Here is a 23,378-nt window from a genome sequence, read left to right on the forward strand (position 1 = left end):
GCCATGTGCTCAGAATGGACATCAACGCATTCCCAAGACAAGAGTCGCATTACACTGGACCCCAGAAGGAAAGAGAAAGAAAGGCAGGCCTAAAATGACATGGCGTAGGACGATCGAGAAGGAGCTCCAGCAACAACATCAGAGCTGGGGGACCATAGAGAAGATGGCCAAAGACAGATGCAAGTGGAGGAACTTTGTTGCTGCCCTTATATGCGCCAGCCGGCGTAATGGGGATAAGTAAGTAAGTAAGCAGATGTTTAACAACAATTTAACTCTTGAGAGTGGGTCCATTTGGTTTCATTTTAGACTCTCAAGGGTTAAATATATAAAAAGGGTCCATTTCGTTACCATTACCAACTCTTCATCATTTGGCTGGGAACCACCTGGAACCCCCTGAAGGACCACTGGTGGTTGCTTCCCTCCCCTATACTCCTCCCCTATACTGGGCGGAGATTATCTTTCTTTTTGACATGAGGTGGGCGTTGTCATCTTGTACTATACTCGCTGAAAAGCTGTTCTGCCGACCACCTCGAGCATATAGTGGTCTAGTGATTCAACTTAACACATTTCGAGCCATACACGTTCATGTACAGTTTATAAAACCCAGCACTTTAATGTCAATATCGTGTATGTCCGTTATACGAATTTTATACTGTACGCCTCATCTGTCATACATAGGCATAGGCAGCCGCCATCTTGGGCCGGGCAAAAAAAAACTTGCATATCGATGAGGCGCGCTCCGTAGACTCCTGTAATGGCTGTGATCTTTAGCAGCGTTTATCTCCGAATTGAAGCTCAGATGAGGTGATATGAGGTGAGGCATGATATTATAGGAAAAAAACTAGCGCGATGCTCTTGCGCGAAGGGTCAAATCGAGTGACAGAAACAGCGTCGGCAAATACTTACGGTTCAAGAGCCACGTCACAGGGTCCGCTTTGACGTTTTTTCTAGTTTTTACCTGGCACAGGGTACATAAAAGGGTGCCCGAAGAAACGCCTGGCTTTATTTTATATCAGAATTCACAAATGCATTAGTCAGATGGTAATTCTGTCAGAAAAACAGTTACCAGACTGGTGATTCTGTCAGAAAGACACCCATGGCTTCCGCGTTCGGTGCCATTCAAAGCAGTGACGTAGACTCCGTGGGGGCGGCGGGGCTCGGGCCCCCATGAGGAATTAGACCTGAATATGTACAGTATATTCACCTAGTCGGTTCGTCCCGTTTGTACCACACCAGGTCGTGCCGTGACGGTTCGCACAATTCTCGTCTTTGCATTGACTTTGTATGTAATCGCGCCACTCTAACCATCCAAGTCTGAACGCACCTTTAACACCTCTTCTGTCCTGGCCCGGGGGCGGGGGGCGGTGGGCCGTGTTGCCTGTCCACTTGTACACAATGCACCATGACGATTATAAAAACATTTCGTCTCCGACTCAAAGTGAGGGAAGCCTCGCCCCTATATTTCTGTCAGAAGCATGGGTTTGAGGGCTGATTTCACCATTCTGCCATCAGCGAGAGAGAACACAACACACACCCAGAAAGTGTGTGCCATGCACGAGGCACATTGAGGGCACACCTATAGCCACCTATAGTTGTTTATTCCCCAACTTTATTTGTTTTAAATAAAAAACAAACATTTTCATGCATCACAATGTGTTTGTAGATCGAGTCGACCATTTTATTTTTTTGCCATCTGGCGAATAATTACTAGGCAACAGGTTAAAGTGAACCATTTATGTGACAGCTTTTATCTGTGGACATAATTGTAAGCTTAGCCTATACAATTAAAGTTTCACAGTTAAAAGCTGTCACTATATCTGAAGATGAAGATTCGCTCATCAGGCTCAATTTTCCATAGCCTGTAATAGGCTATTAGGTATGGCAAATTGAGCCTGAGCGAATCTTAATAATAGTACTATTATTCGCGAGAGAAAGAAAGAGTATAGAACTAGCAGCACATGATACATCTAGTACTGGATGGCAGGTGCAGGACTGATTGGTGTCCCCGTCCCCATGGCACATGTGGCGAGGACTTTATATTTGAAATAGTACAGTGGCGTGCACAGACATTTAGAGGGGAAGGTGCTCAAGTGGAAAAAAGGGCACTTTGTGCAGCGCGTGGAACCGTAATAGTGTGAGATTTATAGATTGTGGGGCCTAAATAATATATTAGAAGCTGTTTATCAAGAATTGATCAATGTTACCATGGTCCACATACTGTACAGTGTAACTGTACAAAAACAAAAAGTGTTTTTTTTTTGGATTTTTTCCCGAAAGGGCACATTGCCAAAAGGGCAGGGGTGCTCTAGCACCCCCTAGTGTCTATCTGTGCACACCACTGTTTAAGTACACGTTTTCCGTCTAAATGTAGCGATCGCGTAAAACTGGCTTCAGTTGAAACATAGGCATAGGCAATCTAACAAATAGAATATTGGCATTCTGGTAAATAGGAAAGGGCAGACTTACAGTAATGCATCAGTATACAGGCACGAAGGAGTTGTGGTGCTGCAATAAGCACCTCTCAGTGAGGGACAAAATGTTTGTCAGCTGCCTAGTTAGGCCTATATATATATCGCCCAGGTGTGCTGATTGTTGGCCCCGCCCACACCACCAACAGGCAACCTGCTACTGCTCCGCCCCACTCTCAGCTAGAGTGGTGGGGTTTTCTATAGCCGACCCATCAAATATCTATTTGATTAACAGAAGCACATTTTAGAAAAACAAACCAAAACAAACAGAGCAGTGTTCAAGCGTTTGCCTTTGTTTCAGCCTGTCATGAAACTTTCAGGGCTAGCTGAGTGGCAAAAAACTACTTTCTGGCCTTGCATCCAAACAGAAAAGTCCTATCTGATTGCATTAAACAATGTTAAACTCACTTTTTGCCTGTTGCTTTGCCACTCGATTTGCCACTCGATGTGCCATTCACTTTAAGCATACGCATACCCTCTATAAGGCGCTGTCCTGTCGGCAGGCACGTGTTTGAGTGCCCTTTCTAAAAAATAAAAATACAAGTTTTTTTTTTTTTTTTTATGGAAAGGGCAAAAAAAAGTTTTCTTTTTTTTGCCACATAAGGACATGTGTGGGGGGCCAATACGAGCTTATGTGGGGGCCAATAAGGGCTTGTGGGGGGCCAATAAGGGCTTATGTGGGGGACCAATAAGGGCTTGTGTGGGGGGAAAACAAGGGCTTATTTGGGGGCAAATAAGGGCTTGTGGGTGGCAAATAAGGGCTTGTGTGGGGGGGCAATAAGGGCTTGTGTGGGGGCCAATAAGGGATTGTGTGGGGGGGGAAATTAGGGCTTGTGTGGGGGGCAAATAAGGGCTTATGTGGGGGGGGGGGAAGCTTATGTGGAGGGCCAATAAGGGCTTGTGTGGGGGGGAAATAAGGGCTTATGTGTGGGGGAAAATAAGGGCTTATGTGGGGGGCTAATAAGGGCTTGTGTGGGGGACCAATAAGGGCTTCTGGGGCCAATAAGTGCCATTGGCAATAAGTGAAATGGCACAAGGGAAGGACTCCACAAAAAGACCACCCCCAAAAATCGGCCGCGCGCACACATGTGCCCTTTTCTGGAGTTTGAGCCCCTGCCCCCCCAGTGCTCTCTGCACGGCCCTGTCTGTCGGTGTGTCACCTGTCACAGTGACCAGTCAGTGTCAGTGATTGTGAACACCATATGCGCGCATGTGTGCAGGGCACCAAAATGTTCCGCTTTCTGGGCCAAAGTCCAAAGGACACTTATATGACAAAGGACACTTGTATGACAAAGGACACTTGTATGACAGACAGTCTCAGAGATAATGCTTTGCTTCCTCGTTTTGCATTTGCAATTTAAGTCCCCTGGCCCCGCATGGTGCACCCAATTAAGAATTAACGGCCAATACACCGATTTGATTTGCCATAAAGACTAGATCGTTGATCGTATATCAAACGAAAAGAGGGCTGGACGATGATGGTTTTATATATATATATATATATATATATATATATATATATATATATAGGGCCTATATATCATTTATTTTTAGCAGCGTGCGCACGTTCGTCCGGGTGTCCACGTGCCAGCAGGTCTGACACGCACATCTCTCTCTCCGTCATGATGCTTTACAGCTGTGTATAATAGGGCTACTTGAAGGAATCGGCGTGACTTTGTTTTTTCCAATAGAATACTGTGCATATCATAATGCTCGGCTATCTGCAGCTGGAAAACACATGCAACTATTAATGTGTGAGAACGATGTATAGGCTAAATTAATTATAGAACGACGCGTTGCATTGGGTTATATTACAGAATATCATATGAACATAAAATAAACCAATGGTCTCGTCTCAGACTGGACGTGAAACAGTATAGCCTATATAGTCCTGCTCACACATCGCCCTATACATGCCCGACAGGACAGGTTGCTTTGCAGGCACGCGTGGTTGAATCCGCCTCCCTGCCTATACTGGTATATTTATTCTGAACGGGAGCCAGCCGGCTGACTCTGGGCTGGCGCCCCAATCGCGCACTCACTGTACTGAACTACAAACAAAGAATTCCGACAGACCCCCCCCCGGGCCGGCCGACAGTCTTCAGCCACCAGAGGGGCAAAAAAAGCACTAGCCTATAGGGGGGATTTGATCCACTGTCTCCAACCTCCAGACAGACAGCCCCTGCTTATACAAAAAAGAAAATACATGTAGAAAGAGAAAGAAACTGCAAAGGAATCTGGAGATAGAGGCACACGGCACATGCACGCACGCGGCGCGTCGATCTCTGGATGGATGGATAACAGCTGGACTGACAAATTAAATGATTAAGCGAGGGGTTTGGTTTTGGGGCAGGAGTAGGACGCACCACCAAGAAAGAGTCAGATCGATTTCAGGGATAGCCTGTAGTCTGTAAACGGACCTCCTGGACTGGAGGAATTAAAAGGGACTGGTTGGGCGGAGGAGAGGAGCGCCTCAGCCGGTGCTCGGCGCACCCGATTCGGATAGCGTGGCAGTCGAGTCACCGCCTGCATTTGGCTACTATAGTTACTATAGTAAACAAGACACAACTAATCCGTCCTGTCGTAACACTCACGTTTCGTTTCTATCTCATCTCGGCAAATACAACAGACAAGAGTCGGCATGCCTGCTGCGTTTTGGTTGTTTCACCATGACCACAGCGGCGGACTTTGAATGAGGGGAGCAGCGCGCACGCTGCTGCTGACAGCCCCAACGGTGTCGACATGCCAGAGAATGTTTCGTTCTTCAGGAACCGCACGGATCTGGGATTCGGACAGGGAGTGGGACAGGGGGGCGGCGGTTTGGAGGCTCCGGGTCCGGGAGGAGCGCGTCCCGCCTGGGCCGTCACGGTGCTGGCCACGGTGCTGATCTTTACCACCGTGGTGGACGTACTGGGCAACCTGCTGGTCATCATCTCCGTGCTGAGGAACCGAAAACTCAGAAATGCAGGTAAGCAATTTAAGAAATAAAGAAAAATGCTATTTGTGGTTGTAGGCTACTAAATGTATAGGAGGATGCGCGCGCGAGAGAGAGGTACAATACGCACGCGTAACGCACGTGTAACGTATATAGGTATAGCCTGCTTGCCGAGTCCAACACATAAAGGCTAAATAGAACACATCTGTGTAATGAAGCCTATCATAAGGATACTGAACCATAGACTAGCCTACTACAGTCTACAATACAGCCACTGTCTGTCCCTATATACTAACTAAACAATACATTTGATAAAACATGTCTTGTTGTCTCAAATATTTAGGCTACGTATAACTGCACTATATAGTATAGTGACTCATAACTGCCTCATTCATAACTGTTTGCAGCCAGTAGCCTATAGTCAGTCACGTGCTGCGGAGGAGACGGCACATGTATTATAGTGAATGAAACCGTGCCGAAATGAATGAGTTCAGTTGTATCATAATATGTTAATGCCATGCAGCCAGGGCTGGTCTGGTCCTGATGCTGTGATATTATCACTACACTTTGGTGCGCTGGCTGGCTGTACATTCTTTCTTGGCCATGCATCAAAAATGTCAAGTGATCGTCTATACAGATATCGATTAGATGTCTGTGTTTCCTGGCATGGGTCTCTAAGCGTATCAGGCTATTTACATACAATAGTTGTATCTGCCCTGTCATTTGTCTGTTCATCCTTTGCACCTATAATTAAATCGTTTAAATTCATATGGGCTTTTGTTATATATATCATTATTGATTGCATATACTTTTTTAGTAGGCTATGCACGTGGTACATTTAAGGCTAAAAGGATGACACAAAAAAGTCCTATAGGGACTTAATTGTTTCCATTGTGGTCCTATATTCAATTCATCAACATATGCATGAAGATAAAATAAAAAATGTCATCAATTAATAGAAAACACTAGCCTATAAGGAGGAAAAGGAAAAACAGCAGCAGTGAATGGCACCTATAGCTCTTTTCAATGGGAATTTGCAATACCTGATTATAATATAAGTTGGGTCAGCCAATTAATTGGTTATGCTATACGTTTTTGTCATTAGCGTATGGAAATTGAGTATAGGCTATATATGACCGACCGAGACTGATTATGAGTTATGATTTATGACTGAAGCGGAGAAAAGCTGATACAGCCTATAGACCTATATGAGTGATGCATTGTCCCATCATGCAGGTGTACAGCCTACTAAACAATGAGCACGCGCCAAACGCTGCCACCAAATTAACCTACAGCACTTTGAGGCTGGCTTTCAGTGCCTGTCATTCAGCAGGAAGGATTACCACTGATACAGTAGTGTGTGTGTGTGTGTGTGTGTGTGTGTGTGTGTGTGTGTGTGTGTGTGTGTGTGTGTGTGTGTGTGTGTGTGTGTGGGTGTGTGTGTGTGTGTGTGTGTGTGTGTGTGTGTGTGTGTGTGTGTGTGTGTGTGTGTGGCTGTGTGTGTGGCTGTGTGTGTGGCTGTGTGCGTGCACGGCTGTGCGTGTGTGTGTGCGAGAGAGAGAGAGAGAGAGAGAGAGAGAAAGAGAGAGACAGAGAGAGAGAGAGAGAGAGAGAGAGAGAAAGAGAGAGACAGAGAGAGAGAGAGAGAGAGAGAGGTGTGTTCTGCCAACTATGCACTTTCTAACTGCTTGCTGCTCTCCTATATTGTCTGACAGCACTGGCAGGATAGGTGTATAGGATATGGTCCTTTGACTACTTTGTGCAAGGCATCCTTGTAAATGTGTATGTGGCTATGAATGAACATTTCAAACATGTTCATTCATTCAACGTGTGTGCGTGCGTGCGTGCGTGCGTGCGTGCGTGCGTGCGTGCGTGCGTGCGTGCGTGCGTGTCTCCAGCGAGAGAATGGGAGAGAATACCGGTATAGTGTATAGTTGTTCAGACACATGAGAGCATGAAGCACTGTCCGGAGGCGTCCGGAGGTTGAGAATGACCTTTATAATGACCTCCTAGCACATGTTTAATGCTCACTTTGGCTATGGAAGGAGGAACACCCGCACACTGCCACGTGCTGGTTCAACAACATTTATTAGAAATGCAATGTTTCTGTCTTGCAACCTTCCTGCAGGCATCAGGGCTTAATAATAGCTAACCATCTGGAAAACAGTGGTTTTGTAAAGTTGTTTTGTAAAGAGGACTTGAATGGATCGCATGCACGTCATCCACCATGTACGTACGTAGTCCAAGCAGCCTACTGTTAGCCCCCATGTGACGTGACACAACCCAGCTGTCTGTGTGGCGTGAGGAAGTGACACGGACCAGTGGAGTGGGCAGAGCAGAGCTGCCGCTGGGCGCTGGCACTCTCTCTCTCTCCCCCACAGTAACTTTAACATGTGTGTACTAAGCTGAGCTTGTACAGTAGATCTGCTATTTCTTGTAAAAAAACGTGAAAATGTGTGCAAATCTTTGAATATATTTTCTTTCACAGCAAACTTTTTTAACTCAAATATTTGCTTCTGGTGGGGGGGGTCCCTTGATGGAACAAAATACTTTCAGATGGGTGCCAAAAAACACAGAAACACAAAAGTTTTGAGCACCACTGATACGTTTTTTTTCCTCCAGAAAACAATCAGGATTTAGAAGACATATTGTAGAATCTGGTCTCGGATCTTGATGGGTTTATTTTAAGGGTTCCATGACATGAAAAAGTTTGAGAACCACTGCTCTACTACAGTGTAACCAATCTCCATGAGCCTGTGCCTGCTCCGTGCTTTGCCCTCATCATTTTCCTCGGTTCCCATGTAGCTCCCGACAGTATACTTCATTCAATCTCCTGTCCTCTTCGGTAATTATTCTCCTCACTTCTATACTCTCTTCGATCTGCTCTCATTCCTGCTCTCCTCCTCCTCCTCGCCTCACATCCTCCTCCGCTCTGAATAGAACCACTGAGGTTTATTGCGTTTAATGCGAAGGTGGTGGACAGTCACATGCGGAGCAGAGGGTGCGAATGTGCATGAGCCAGGACCTGAATATACAGTAGAATCAAGACCGCAAGGACTTTGTTTTCCCTCTGCGATGTCATTTAAGACTGAGTGTTTGACTGTACTCTGTACCGTTTACATTTCTGCCTAATAAAGTATTCAACCAATCAATCAAAGAGGTTTTGTGCCACGTACACCTTAAAATTACTCTGTTATTTTAAAGTCTGCAGCTTATACCCAACTGGACCCATATTATTTCAATTAACACTCTGGAGTTCACTGGGTCCATTGCATGGTGGGCATATTATGCAAGCCGCCCGCCTCATGATCGATCACTGACAGGGTGTTGGTGTTGTTGTCGTTGCGCTACAGGTGTGAATGAATAATAATTGGCAATGGACACAGAAAAGCACTACATTGACATCAGTACTAAAGAGAGATCTCGCCCTATATCGCAAACACAACAAGAAGACACATGCGGTGGCCATCACCTTGCATGTGCCTTAAAGTTTAAGGCTTAAACTATAACTTAGACCGCCCCTGTGGTCATCCGGGGTGATGGGGTGGGGTATCTCATTGCTATGCACAGGGCATTTCACAAACCTGAGAGCTCTCTTGGCTTCCACACAGCTCCTAATGAAAAGGAGCCAATTAGAGTGCATCAGAGACGAAGTGCAGGGGGACTCCTCCCGAGGCACATAGACGGGGCGAGAGGAGAGACCTTTTATAGAAGTAGTCCACAGAGAGGGAGAGAGAGAGGGAGAGAGGGAGAGGGAGAGAGAGGGAGATAACACTCTCAGCACACCTGCTTTTTCAAGCCTCAGTCACGCTATACTCGTGGCGCGCTCCGTTTCCCTCTGAGTCTATATATCTCACACTCTCCCCCTCTTCTCTGCTTTACTCCCAGAGCATCTGTCTTTCTCTCTGCGGCGTAACTCATCATGAACTCTCCCTTTACTCATTCACAAGTCTCTTTTTTACGCCCGTACCGCGCGCTCTCTCTCTCTCTCTCTCTCTCTCTCTCTCTATCGCTCATTGTTCTGCTGTGTTCTGCTCTGTGCTGCCTCTGTGTCATTCTATTCCATCTAGTCTCAATCACACGCCCTTTGTTCATTGCTATTTCTACATTAAGGCCCCTTTCCCACTGAAAGCAGTAAGTACTACATTGACTGGGAGTGTTCCATATTGCATAACGTCTCGACCTAGTATCATTTATGTATCTCTTCATGAAGTTTGTAGTGAGAGAGAGAGAGAGAGAGAGAGAGAGAGAGAGAGAGAGAGAGAGAGAGAGATCAGATTTCACTAATGTATGAACTAAGTTTTGTTCTCTAAAGAAAACAGCTTCATAAGAATGTGCATATATCTAAGAGATTTGCTGATCTTTTTTTCTTTACATGCATAAATGATCAGCAATAGACTAAGTAAGTTTCACATTATCTAAATCACTTCACTTCATTTCATAGAGACAAGACCTCAGTTTAGTTCAACTACTTCAAACTTCAAAGTAGGCTACTTTATTTTTCCTTTCGGACACTTATTTTGTGCAGTGGTTAAAAAGGCACCAAAAACATACGTATGTGTACTATGTAATATATATTTTTGACATTCATAGAATATCAACTGTAATGCAACTCTACAAGATAAAGTTGTTAAGGTTTTAACAGACTCTTCAATTTAAATCCTCCTCAAAGTGCAGGGAGTAAATCAACACAGGGAATGCCATGTTCCATTTGTGGCAAGTGGCCTGACATTAGGACATGTAACTGTAGCCATTGCTCATGTCAAATGCCACAGTGTCACGTTGGTTTTTCACACCAGCTCGCATGAATTACGGTATGTTGCTGGTGAATCGCACGCACTCACGCACGCACGCACGAATTACGGTATGTTGCTGGTGAATCGCACGCACGCACGCACGCACGCACGCACGCACGCACGCACGCACGCACGCACGCACGCACGCACGCACGCACGCACGCACGCACGCACGCACGCACGCACGCACGCACGCACGCACGCACGCACACACACACACACACACACACACACACACACACACACACACACACACACACACACACACACACACACACACACACACACACACACACACACACACACACACACACACACACACAGCATAGAGTGTTCTCTATGCTGGATCCTGATCAGTAACTAACAGTGAGTGGTGGAAAAGGGACTCAATTGTTTTACTTAAGTAAAAGTATCAATACTGCAATGTAGAAATACTACATTGCAAACACAGGGATATAGAGTGCAGAAAAGAGACAACAGGGAGTAAAAAAAGAGTATCATAGAGTACCACAGACGAATAACAGTCTAAGTCCACATGCACTATTGATCCATAATATATAAATGATAGATAAGGGTTCAGGACAACGAGGCCTTTTCGTGGAGGGGTCAGTCTGAAATTTGGACTTAGACTGTTTTTCGTCTGTGGTACTCATTACATGCGCATGTTTTCCTTGTAGGAGCAAAGTTAGGTGAACTTTTGTGAACAACTTCACAGTAGGCTACGTTCCATAAATATACAGAAAGGTGCAATACGAGCTTAACGGTGCGAGAAGAGGGCAATTACACACCAGCGCTTTACACAGACAACCACAACAAAGTTCACTTAAGTCTCTTTCTCTCCCCACAAGCCCACCCTCCCTGTTCCTCTCTCTCCCCTTCCAATCCTGTCACTCTTAAACACCATCATGGTCTATTATTAAGTATCGGAAAGTACTGGTGGAGAATCTTTTCTATTAATACCTGAGCAGCTGTCTGCATGCCCACATCTATAATTGATACAAGCATGGCAGCATGCACTTGTTTTGTGAAACTCTGCTATATAGTGACACTACACACTAGCCTCGTGTGTTGTCCTTCTCCTGTCCGCTCGCAAGCACATTTGTCGAGTAGAGACGGTGTGCATGCATGCGTGCGTGCGCGCGTGCGTGCGTGCGTGCGTGTGTTAGAGCTTGTGTGTGCGAGTGTGTGTGTTAGAGCTTGTGTGCGTGCGTGCGTGCGTGCGTGTGCACATGCGACGTGCGTGCGACATGCGTGCGACATGCGTGCGACATGCGTGCGACATGCGTGCGACGTGCGTGTGGGTATGTGTGTGGCGCGTGCTAGAGCTTGTCATTGGTAATGGCCCCCCGGGGAAAGATCTGCCTCTTCATTTGCCCGTCCGTCTACCCTATCATGTCCCTGTATTACCGCCTTCTTTGTCCCTCCCTTATTCTTCCTTTCCTTCTCTCCAGCCTTTATCTCCTGACAGCCGTCCTCTTGTTTCCCGTATCTGCCCTCCCCTTCCCGTCACGTCCCCCCCTGCCCCCCCCCCCCCCCCCCCCCTCCTCCGCTGCTATCCTTCCTTCTACCCTGGCCTGTCTCCTCCTGTTCTCCCCGTTCTCCTCCTGGCTCCCTTCCAGTTTCTACACTATTTTTGTTTTCCCGTCTCAGAATGTTATTTAGCCCCGTCTAGACGTTTTAATCCTCTCTCCTGTTCGTTGTGTACACAGCTCATTATTAACGACCGTGCTGAAATCTACACATGACAGGCGGTAAGAGGTTACACAGTAAAATCCTTAATTTATCCATTTGTAACAGAGTAACACTATTGTCACTTTTTTAAGGGAGTTTGTTTGCAATACAGCGGTTAATTCAAACATGTTCATGTCAAGGACCCCCAGGTTGATGTATGTATTTGGCCATGCATGGACCGGACCCACATCTGAAAATATATTGTGCCAGGGACCTGGGACTAGTTTTTTCAAAGAATTTCGAAAATAGCAGATTTACAAGCTCACAACACTGTTGTGTGTTGTGAACATGTAGATCGGCTATATGTACACACAACCTCTGTGTGTTGTGAACATGTAGATCGGCTATGTGTACACACATCCTCTGTGTGTTGTGAACATGTAGATCGGCTATATGTACACACATCCTCTGTGTGTTGTGAACATATAGATTGGCTATATGTACACACATCCTCTGTGTGTTGTGAACATATAGATTGGCTATATGCACGCACATCCTCTGTGTGTTGTGAACATGTAGATCGGCTATATGTACGCACATCCTCTGTGTGTTGTGAACATGTAGATCGGCTATATGTACGCACATCCTCTGTGTGTTGTGAACATGTAGATCGGCTATATGTACGCACATCCTCTTCACTTTCTCAACAGAAAAACTCAAGAACAACGTTTTAATCACATGCAAAGGTATAAGGCATCTGAAGTCGTGGATCAAATGCATGAAGAATAAAATATATATATATATAATAAAATACATACTTTTTTTCTTAAAATTGCTAAATACAATGCACAAGTACTTAGTATTGATTTGATACAATCGATTATTTGCATTGCAAAACGATACGATATCTTGCTGTTTACATATCGATGTACTTCGATTCTTGAAATTGGCCGATAGTCGAGATTCAGGAGGAGCAATGTGGATTCCGTCCTGGCCGTGGAACAACTGACCAGATCTATAGTCTTGCAGGGATCCTGGAGAAGGCCTGGGACTGGGAGTATGCATATCCGGTCTACATGTGTTTTGTGGATTTGGAGAAGGCATATGACCGGGTCCCCCGGGAGGTTCTGTGGGAGGTGCTGTGGGAGTATGGGCTGAGGGAGACCTTGTTGAGGGCCATCCAATCTCTGTACACCCAAAGCGAGAGCTGTGTCCATGTGCTCGGGAGTACGTTGGATTCGTTTCCGGTGGGGGTTTGCCTCCGCCAGGGCTGCGCATTGTCACCTATCCTGTTTGTGATTTTCATGGACAAGACCTCGAGGCGAAGTCGTGGCGGAGAGGGTATTCGACTTGGTGAGCTAAGGGTTGCATCACTGCTTTTTGCAGATGATGTGGTCCTGATGGCACCATCGGTCCAAGACCTCCAGGTGAAGGAGTTAAAGTATCTCGGAGTCTTGTTCACGAGTGAGGGGAGGACGGAGAAGAAGATCAGCCAGAGAATCGGAGCGGCAGGGGCGGTATTGCAGTCGCTGTACCGCACTGTTGTGACGAAAGCCAGAAGGCAAAGCTTTCTGTCTACCGAGCAATCTTCGTTTCTACTCTCACCTATGGTCATGAAGTGTGTGTCATGACCGAAAGAATAAGGTCGCGAATACAAGCTGCCGAAATGAGTTTTCTCCAACGGGTGGCTGGCATCTCCCTTAGAGATAGGGTGAGAAGTTCAGTCACGCGGGAGAGACTCGAAGTAGAGCCGCTGCTCCTTCGCCTGGAAAGGAGCCAGCTTATAGGTGGTCCAGGCATCTGGTTAGGATGCCTCTCGGGTGTCTCCCTAGGGAGGTCCTCGAGGCACGTCCCACTGGGAGGAGACCCCGGGGCAGACCAAGGCGCAGATGGATGAATTACATCGACTCACTGGCCTTGGAACGTCTCGGGATCCCCCAGGAGGAAGTCACTAATGTTGCTCTAGATAGAGGGAAGTCTGGAGCTCTCTGGTGGAGCTGTTGCCCCCGCGACCCGACTACGGATAAGCGGTTGAAGATGGATGGATGGACAATGCAGTTACTGTATCGTTACACCCCTATACTGTCCACCCACAGCTCCAAAATGCATGTCATAACTCATAACCAAACACTGTTCCAGCTGAAAATCAGTTATCTTTGGTGAATGTCAAAGTATGCACTATAGAACAGTGTGCTCCTCTGAGTGCAGGTCTCCGCCAGGCCGGGTTGCCTACCCAGGGCCCATACATGTTAAGTCAGTCACAGCTATTTGGAATGGAATATGAAGTAGAACAGTGTGCTTCTCAGAGTAGTATAGCAAAAAGAGCGTGCTGGAAAATGTAGTCTGGCACAAATGGCCCGCAGCCTATATGGGGAGTTGTGAGTGCGTGTGTGTGTGTGTGTGTGTGTGTGTGTGTGTGTGTGTGTGTGTGTGTGTGTGTGTGTGTGTGTGTGTGTGTGTGTGTGTGTGTGTGTGTGTAGGCGGCTGCGTTTGCTTATGCATGTGTGAGAAAACATGCATCTCATCTGGGTGTCTCTGCACATTAGCGTCTGCCCCTGTGATTGTAGCCAGTGCTACCAAGCTGCTTGACAATTCCCGGAAAGCCATGGGGTGCACGTAATGGCTGTGTTCTTCAATTTGCTCCAAACCACTCTTTGGTCTCGGGAACACTCACAAAAAAAACAAAAAAAAGTTCAGCCTAAAACATTTTTATTTTGTGATCTTTGCATTACAATTCATAATGTATTATTTAATTTAATCAGTTCAGTTTTATCAGTTAAATGTATGGCTATAGTAGCCTATACTATATCTCTGAAGGGGTAAGATGTTGTGATGTACAATCATCCCTCAATCATAGCATTGCCCACCAAACCTCATACCAGTATAGTATAGGTATTATGCCCATTTTGCTCAAACTAGATAATAAAGGATTATAAATGGATTACAATGCTTCACACAGCATTCTGCCAGCTGGTTCCAGCTGTGAGATATACTGTCAGTGAATGTACTGTATAGCCTCTCTCCCCTCCAGTGGCGTTTCCACTTTCCAGTCACCTCCAACACATCTGGCTTAGCTTTCCAATGCTTGCTTAAGTTTAGAAATTCCACGTACATCGGTGTGGCATCGTTGGCTCCCACACAGCACAGGTTTGTTGGCTGAGTGCTCCCGGCGTACTGAACAGCTGGCAGGAGATGTTGTGTGAAGTACATTTGTAATACATTTGTTTTGCTTCATAATACATAACTTCCTTCTGTTTGCATTGTTGTTGCAACATTTTGAGAAAAAAATAATAATTAAAACATTTTGGGCGGGAACCCCTTTTGGTGTTAGCATTATGTTATGCTTTAGCTATTGAAAAATAGCAGATCTACAAGCTCATAGCGCGCCACCGAGTGGCGCGCTACGAGCTTGTAGGTCTGCTATTTTTGAAAAGTCGAAGAACGACTGACATAGAAACATAGCTTTTTCAGAAAACTGTCAGGATGTAGAAGACATTTTTAGAATCTGATCTCAGGTCAAAATGGGTTAAAAAAAGAAAATGGGCACAGGCCTCAAATCTATACCACAGACACACAGTCCTGTAAAGTCAGTAAAGCTTTTGTATTAGGTTGCCAATGACAATGGCCTTGGTCCAATAAACCTGCAGGAGAAAGAATGCATTTTTTTCCCGGGGAATTTAAAGGACCACTTCAGCACTTTTCTGCCACACTTTTCAACCGAGGCTAAAAACACATCTTTTCTCTATGCACTATACGGTTCCGCCTAGTTTTATTTTGTGATGATCTATAACATTTTACCATGTTTTACTATGTTTTCGTATTGCTATGTTTTGTGTCTTTAATATGTTTTTGATATATTGCTGCTGTAAAGTGCACAGAGACGCCTTGGGGTGTCTTGCCGATTCGACCGAAAATCAACCGATAATTCCCAGTAGGTTACTTATTACGCCGATCTTATCTAGCCGATCGGCTCGTCTGGAGCCTACTGGCTGCGATTGGCGTTGATGACACGTTAACCGATCTTATCGGTCTATTCAGGTCTACTGGACATGCTGGGAGCCTACTGAAAATGACAAGCCTCCTCATACCCTCCCCTAAACTTAACCGCAAGCATGTCGCAGCGCGGCCCAAATATTAACGCATGTTCGCCAACCTTAATCCTGTGGTTTTGGTCTACTGCCTACTAAAAACGACAAGCCTCCTCATACCCTCCCCTAAATTTAACCGCAAGCATGTCGCAGCGCGGTCCTAATATTAACGCATGTTCGCCAACCTTTTATAATGTTTTTTTTTGTGGCTTTCGCCTTTATTTTATATATTTTTATGGAGGGACAGACAGTAGGCTGACAGGAAATGGGGAGAGAGATGGGGGGGAAGACATGCAGTAAAGGCCGTCGGGATCGGGAGTCGAACCCGCGGCACACTGCCAGACTGGATTACCAGCCAAGGTGCCTGGACCACTGAGCCATGGCCCAGGCCATGTTTGCCAACCTTAATCCTGTCGTGTTTTTTTTATCAGTCGGCAGAGCATGCCCATACTCGTCGAAAACAATCGTACTGATCCGAACTGATAACTGCGGTCTTGTCCATTGATAACAGTCGAAGCGGGTGACTAATGACCACGATAAAATAGCAGCATTTTTTCAGCTCAGTTTGTGTCTCATAGGAGGGCTGTGGCTGGGCAGGTCATAAACCATTGATGGGGAATCCAAGCAAATAGAAACGGCAGGCTTTCTATTCCTGAAAAGTTGCAATGCGAAAATGGAATCGTTCTCCCAATAATACAAATCTAAATATTGTTTAAAAAAAATCTGCCTAACGATGATGTCACTGTTGGACGGGTTTCTGAACTGCCCACAGCCCTCCTGTGAGACACAAACTGAGTAGAAAAAAATGTGCTATTTTATCATGAACATTAGTGAGGACCAATTATAAGAAGGTTTAAAAGTGGTCCTTTAAAAAAACCCGTATATTTTTAAAACAAAGCATCTGCCTCAAAGTTGATATTGTGACATTTATTGAGCAGTTCAGACGAATAACAGTCGAAGTCCATCCATAATGTATTGTAATTATGGTCTTAGACTGTCATTCGTCTCAACTGCTCATATTATTGTCAACTACTTGCGTGAGAGGGGGAGAGGTGGTGGAGTTTGAAGGTCCAAATAGGTTTTGTCCGAAGTGCTTTTTAATGGTTCCAAAGTATTATAACCAACACACAAACCAACTCTATATATAAGTTAGGTGGTTTTCTACAGATAGCGATGATATAGAGCTTGTTGTTCCAATGTGTGTGCAATTCACTGAGGTATGGTGCAACCTATACTGAAGTAATCACGATGTTATACTGTATAAAAACCTGTTCTTGCCCAGGTGTAAGATTGATTCCCAGTCTTAGTTTGCAGAAGGCGTAATTAAGTCAAGATGGTGCAACCAGTGTATAGGACTTAAAAGACCAAGGTTAAGACACATCGTGTAAGTTCTGTTGGTGCAACACAGACCAGGCGATTACATGCATACTGATCTGTTTAGCAGAGTGTACCATCTATACCGCAGGGGTTTTCAACCCTTTTCATATCAAGGTCCATTATTTATTCTGCATTTGTTGAGATTTAGGGCTATATCTTATCCCTAAACTTATTTGCCATTTTTTACTACAGTATTTGACCTGAGATCAGATTCTAAAAATGTCTTCTACATCCTGACAGTTTTCTGAAAAAGCTATGTTTCTATGTCAGTCGTTCTTCGATTTTTCAAAAATAGCAGACCTACAAGCTCGTAGCGCGCCACTCGGTGGCGCGCTATGAGCTTGTAGATCTGCTATTTTTCAATAGCTAAAGCATAACATAATGCTAACACCAAAAGGGGTTCCCGCCCAAAATGGGTTAAAATAGTTCAAATAGCCGATCTACAAGCTCACAACGTGTCGATGTAGATCGGCTAGTTGAACTATTTTAAAATTATTTTCAAAATAGTAAAAAAAAAATTGCAAATAGGTTTAGGGATAAGGGTGGCGCAAGATGGAGCCCTTAGCCTCTCAGTCCCAAAACTAAAGAACATTTTGTTGTCGATGGATCGATTTTGTCTATACAATTCCATGCTTTTGGCAAACGTTGACCAAAATAAAAAGTCTTCTACATTATCGAATTGTGTAGACTTCTTGTAAATGAAGTAATGCAGATGTTTAACAATAATTTTACTCTTGAGAGCGTAAAATGAAACCAAATGGACCCGTACGGGCTAAAAGTAACTAGTTACTTATACTTTACTTTTTATCTCTCGCCCCCAGTAATTGCATCTTTTGTCCGCAAAAGTCTCACTACCCAGTTTGATCTGGACGTCCCCTTCCGCATCCGATACTTCACACGTACATTAGGGATGCCAGAAAGTGACCATCAGCCAAATCGAATAATCGACAGCTCTGCCGATTAATAATCGATTCATTTATCAGATAAAACTTTTAAGATTTTATATTATGCACATGCCATGGTCACATAACCATTATATGTTGAGTGCATGCTTTGATGGTTACAGTTTTATAATCAGTTTTGATGAGTAAACCTTTGTGGAGATCTCAGTTCTCATTATATGCTAGTTACTGCCATTCAGGATGGAAAATGAAATCCCTTTGGATTTGGGGAGAAGTAGTTTCATAAGGGGCTGGTATGAAGTACTTGATATAAACAGAAAACGTTCAGTTCACTAGTCTACACTCTACTCTACAACTGCCTTCATTTCATCTGATTGTCTGTCTGGCAGGCACTTAACAAGCGATCGTTAAAATTTCGGAGACTCCGACGATTAATCGGAAAATCGATTAATCGGCGGCATCCCTAACGTACATACAAGTGTGCACCGTATCCATATTCGTTCTAGACTCTAGCCCATTTTGGGCGGGAACCCCTTTTGGTGTTAGCATCATGTTATGCTTTAGCTATTGAAAAATAGCAGATCTACAAGCTCAAGAAAAATCGAAGAACGACTGACATAGAAACATAGCTTTTTCAGAAAACTGTCAGGATTTAGAAGACATTTTTAGAATCTGATCTCAGGTCAAAATGGGCTAGATATAGACCGGGTCAGCAGCCTGCAAAGCAACTCCATCCCAACCCCGTCTACCATTATAACCACCGAGGCTTGTGAATATAGTAGTTCCTTTTTGAAACATAGTAAATGTAACATTATTACTCAAAATGTGAAAGTAATTAGTTATACTAGAGCGGTGCCCGTTGGGCACTGACCTACTCGGAACGATGCAAGTTGGAAATGCATGCCCCACCCAGTTAATGTCTGTGTCCCTTTTATGGCCATATATGGAGTTCTTTGTCAGGCATGCCCAAATATGGAGTCTATGCAGATGTCAGAACATCATTGTGATGTCAGAACAGGCCAGCTCCATATATGGAGATATATAGGGGTGATCAGGTCCAGAGCGGGGCAGAGGCTTTTGTGCTGGTTCTGGACAACCATGTATCTCGCGTGTGCGTGCGTGCATGTGAGGTAGAGCATGTAAAGGTTGCTTTGCGTGCACTGCACGTTTGTTGTGAGCCTTCATGAGTTAGTGTGTGCATGCGTGCGTGCGTGCGTGCGTGCGTGCGTGCGTGCGTGCGTGCGTGCGTGCGTGCGTGCGTGCGCAAATATGCATGGGCACATGTGCAATTTGCTGTTTGTAAAACACCAATGCTAATATCTCACTCCCCTCAACCGTGCGAGTTTGTAATTATATACAATTATGCGTACTCAAGTGTGTATGTGCGTGCATGTTTCAAGAAATGTTATGTGTGGATTTGTATCAGTTTAAGCAGAGAGTGCCAATACAGCACATGGTACATCCTCTCTCTCTCTCTCTCTCTCTCTCTCTCTCTCCCTCTCTCTCTCCCCTCCATGATGAGATGAGATGATTCACTAATGCATCACGATTCGTTGGATTCACAATTTATCTGAAAGCACCACGGCAGGCTCCTATCATTTCCCCAGCGTCCGTACAGCATTCGCAGACACAAAAAAAACCTTCTCCCTCGCCAGCCGAGCCCCCCCTCCCCCCCCCCTCTCCCCCGCCCTAGTGCCCGATGACTCAACTGTCTGGCTGCCACTCAGGCTGCCTCCATTTGTATTATTGTATTCATGAAGTGTACCCAGCGGGGGATCATAGCGAGGCGACAAACACATGGACAAGTGCACTGAGCGGCACAACACTGAAACGGTGGCCCGTGTGTGTGTGTGTGTGTGTGTGTGTGTGTGTGTGTGTGTGTGCCACAGCGACATCTTATTCATAGATACGCATACAGTACGGTCCTTCTGCACACTGCACATACCGCATTGAGCTCAATATACACTTGAGATATGTACAGTACAGTATAGCCTATATTATGTACTGTATGTAGTATGTGTGTGTACGTGCATCCATGCACGCGCGCGCACTCACCCCCACACACCCCAAGAGGGACAATGAAAGTTCTTCCTGCGCTGGGTTGTGGAGTTCGCTGCAGTATACCTACGTCTCACGGCAGTGCTGAGTTTGTCCTCGGAACTCTGCCATAATTCCGAAAGGTACAGTACACCCCCCGGACATGGCGCTAGTATGTCGCAGGGACTTACCCCCGATTCAACCCGTGATGCTGAGTGCCAAGCAGGGAGGCACTGGGTCTCATTTTTCAGAGAGGCGGACAGTCTACATAGTGCTAAGTCTACATGGGAAGATGAAGTCTGAAGAGGTGGATTTTCAGACTACGGCGGAAGATTGTGAGTGAGTCTGCAGTTCTGATTGCAATGAGAAGTGCTGTAAAGTTGGCCGAGTTGCCAAGGCTCCAAAAAGTGACAGAATCCAGCAATACCATTTAAGAGTGTTTTATTTTTCCCCCACTGCAGCAGTGGAAGGCCTAACGAACAAAAAAACACTGAAGACTAGAAACTCACAAAAAAAGACAGATGGAACTTAGCTTGAAAGCTAATTAGGAAACCAAACCCAGAACTTAAGAAACTGTTAGGCCTTCCCTTTATGGAAGGGTCCCTTCCATAAAGGGACCCTTAGCAGCTCTCCCTGGGTGTTACCTGCTTGTTGCCCAAGCCACTACTGAACCTCGGCATCCTGCAACCTCCCTTTTATACTGGGTGAGACCATACCAAGAACACCAAGCTAATTGGTAACCCCTTAACTCAAATAAGGCAAACTATATGGCCCATGAGTTGATTTACACATACGGTTTTACTAAACCTATTCCAAATACATGAAAACATTTCAGGCGCCACATCATTAACACAAGAGAACATAACACAAGAGCTCTTGAAACATATAAGACAGACACCCCTCCTGCTCTAGAGCACTTGGTACCTTCCCCCACTCAATCAAGAGGATCACCAGTACTGCAGGAGAGCCAGGTGCCACACAATCATTAAACACAATTCACAATCAACAGAAATGCTGTTAAAACCCCCGCACCATCTGTGTGTCCTTTTATAATTCATTGTTTGTACAAATGATAAAATAAGAATAACATGCAACACTAATGTCCAGTACGTCACACAGTCCTCCAAGCCGGCTTGCTGTTAAATGGAAGCAGCCGTGTAGTAGTGTATGCCTGTTTGTTCCTCTTTAGTCTATAGGGCACGGGCTGCCCCGTGACAAGTGCATTCCATCGTTTTGGAGCCTGATGGGAGAAGAGTTTTGGACGTGTGGAGCGTTGTCCCGGCGTTTTTTTTTTGTGAATGTACTTCCAGCTTCCCTGCGTTGGCTGATCTGAGCGCACGGGAGGGTTTGTAGGGTTCGATCAGACTTGCAAGATATGGGGGTGCCATACCTATGGTTGCTTTGTACTCTGTATGGGCAGCGACCGGGAGCCAATGGAGGGAGAGGAGAAGGGGGGAGACATGTGAGAATTTTGGCTGGTTGAAGACCAAGTGAGCTGCGGCATTCTGGATCAATTGGAGATTGACATGCCGGTAGGCGAGTAAGGAGACAGTTACAATAGTGACTGATGTCTGGATAAGGAGCTGGGCTGACTCTTGGGTGATGAAGGGTCTAATTCGTTGAATACTAATGATTGAGAGACCGCTGTAATGTGTGCTTTGAATGAGTGGTAATCAGATTGTTGTGTTGAATTAAGACGACAATACACTATGATGAGTGCATGAGTATACAGTGTGTACATGTAATGTACTTTGCTGTCTGTGTTAATAGCACCTTTTTGGATCAGTACATCCCAGCAGATATATATATATTTAGAAGCAAGCAAGGGATTGTGTGTCTATTCAATGTTTTTGAGTGGTGCAAACCACTCCAACAACCAGCTTTGTCTGTATGTTTGTGTACCTGTGTACGTGTCCGTGCACAGGTGAGCATGGTTGCTATGGTTAGTGTGTGACGTCACTGACATAGCTGATCAGACTATATAAGACCTTGCACCACTCAGTTCACACGGGTGTGATTTTGTAGAGTCCCATTGGGATGTGACTCGCTCTGGGAGAGCTGGCTGTTTTTGATGAGCTGTCTTATACCCAACTGGTTTGTCTGTTGCATATAAGCTGAATGGTATAGCATGGTCGGTTTACACTGCATTTGGGAATTTCTGCCTAAAGTAACTATATAATCGGAAAGTAATGTAACATAAGGCATACGGTAATGTAACACTTTATTTAAAACTACACTGCCGGACGTGAAACTGTGTGACGACTCCAACCCCCCTCCCCCCATACATAGTTTATACCACGCCTTCCACAAGATTAGATATATGTTTTTATTGAAAAACCATTACCATGATAAATGATTGGGCAAGGAATGTTAGAGCATGGTCATTGGTCATTCATTTATGCGCATGAACAGCCAACGAGGGACCGGGAATGTGCGAGCATGACCATCTATAAGGGTAGAGCGTGGAATTGAATTGAATGAATGAATAGTTTATTTCGGTGCTTTATACATTTACATGTTAAGTTTCATCATTTGCATTTAAGTTTTTTTTTACAAAGAGGTATAGCACCGAAAAGGTCTAGGCTGAAGCCGGAGCTTATTTTGCCTAGCCTTTTTTAAGAAAACAAACAAAATACAAAATTAACACAAAGAAAAGAAACAAAATACAAAGGAAACAGAAAAATAAAATAAAATAAAGCATTTTTTTAGAACTTAGTCTTTTTAGAACTTATGATAATAATCTTGGAGTGGAGTGTGCTGGGTGAGGCGGGAGGCATACTATGGTCCGACGGAGCATTGGTTCGACATGCGTCCGCACCTCGGACTAGCGCCTGCTCCCGTGCTTGCGGTTATGGTTAGGTTAGGGTTTGAGGTGGGTTGTCGTTTTTCGGACCAATGACTAGTCGGACCAAACACATGCACCCGGGTGAGGCTGCCTACTGCCTTGCTAATTTAGCCTTGTTTCCAGCCTGATCCGCTGCGTTCCGTGATTTGTTCTGTGCTACTGTATGTTGTTTGTTTTTTAACTGGAGTTGTGATTTTTATTATTTTATTGTAAAGCACTTTGGTACAACTTTGTTGTTATTTAAATGTGCTATATAAGT

The 23,378-nt window shown here is 45.1% G+C and overlaps 1 protein-coding gene across 1 annotated transcript in view; it reads left to right on the forward strand.

The window, feature by feature from the left end:
* Positions 1-5,146: 5,146 nt before the first annotated feature.
* The window catches only part of mtnr1ba (melatonin receptor type 1Ba), a gene marked incomplete at its 3' end in the record, with an annotated part of 88,156 nt that continues 69,924 nt past the window's right edge, over positions 5,147-23,378 (forward strand). The window contains exon 1 of the mRNA XM_079513873.1: positions 5,147-5,436. Coding sequence (XP_079369999.1) covers positions 5,211-5,436 — 226 coding nt within the window. The 5' untranslated portion in view covers positions 5,147-5,210. The remainder of the gene's footprint in view (positions 5,437-23,378) is intronic.

Source organism: Electrona antarctica (genome assembly GCF_951216825.1).
Source record: "Electrona antarctica genome assembly, chromosome: 11".
In the NCBI taxonomy this organism is placed as follows: Eukaryota; Metazoa; Chordata; class Actinopteri; order Myctophiformes; family Myctophidae; genus Electrona; species Electrona antarctica.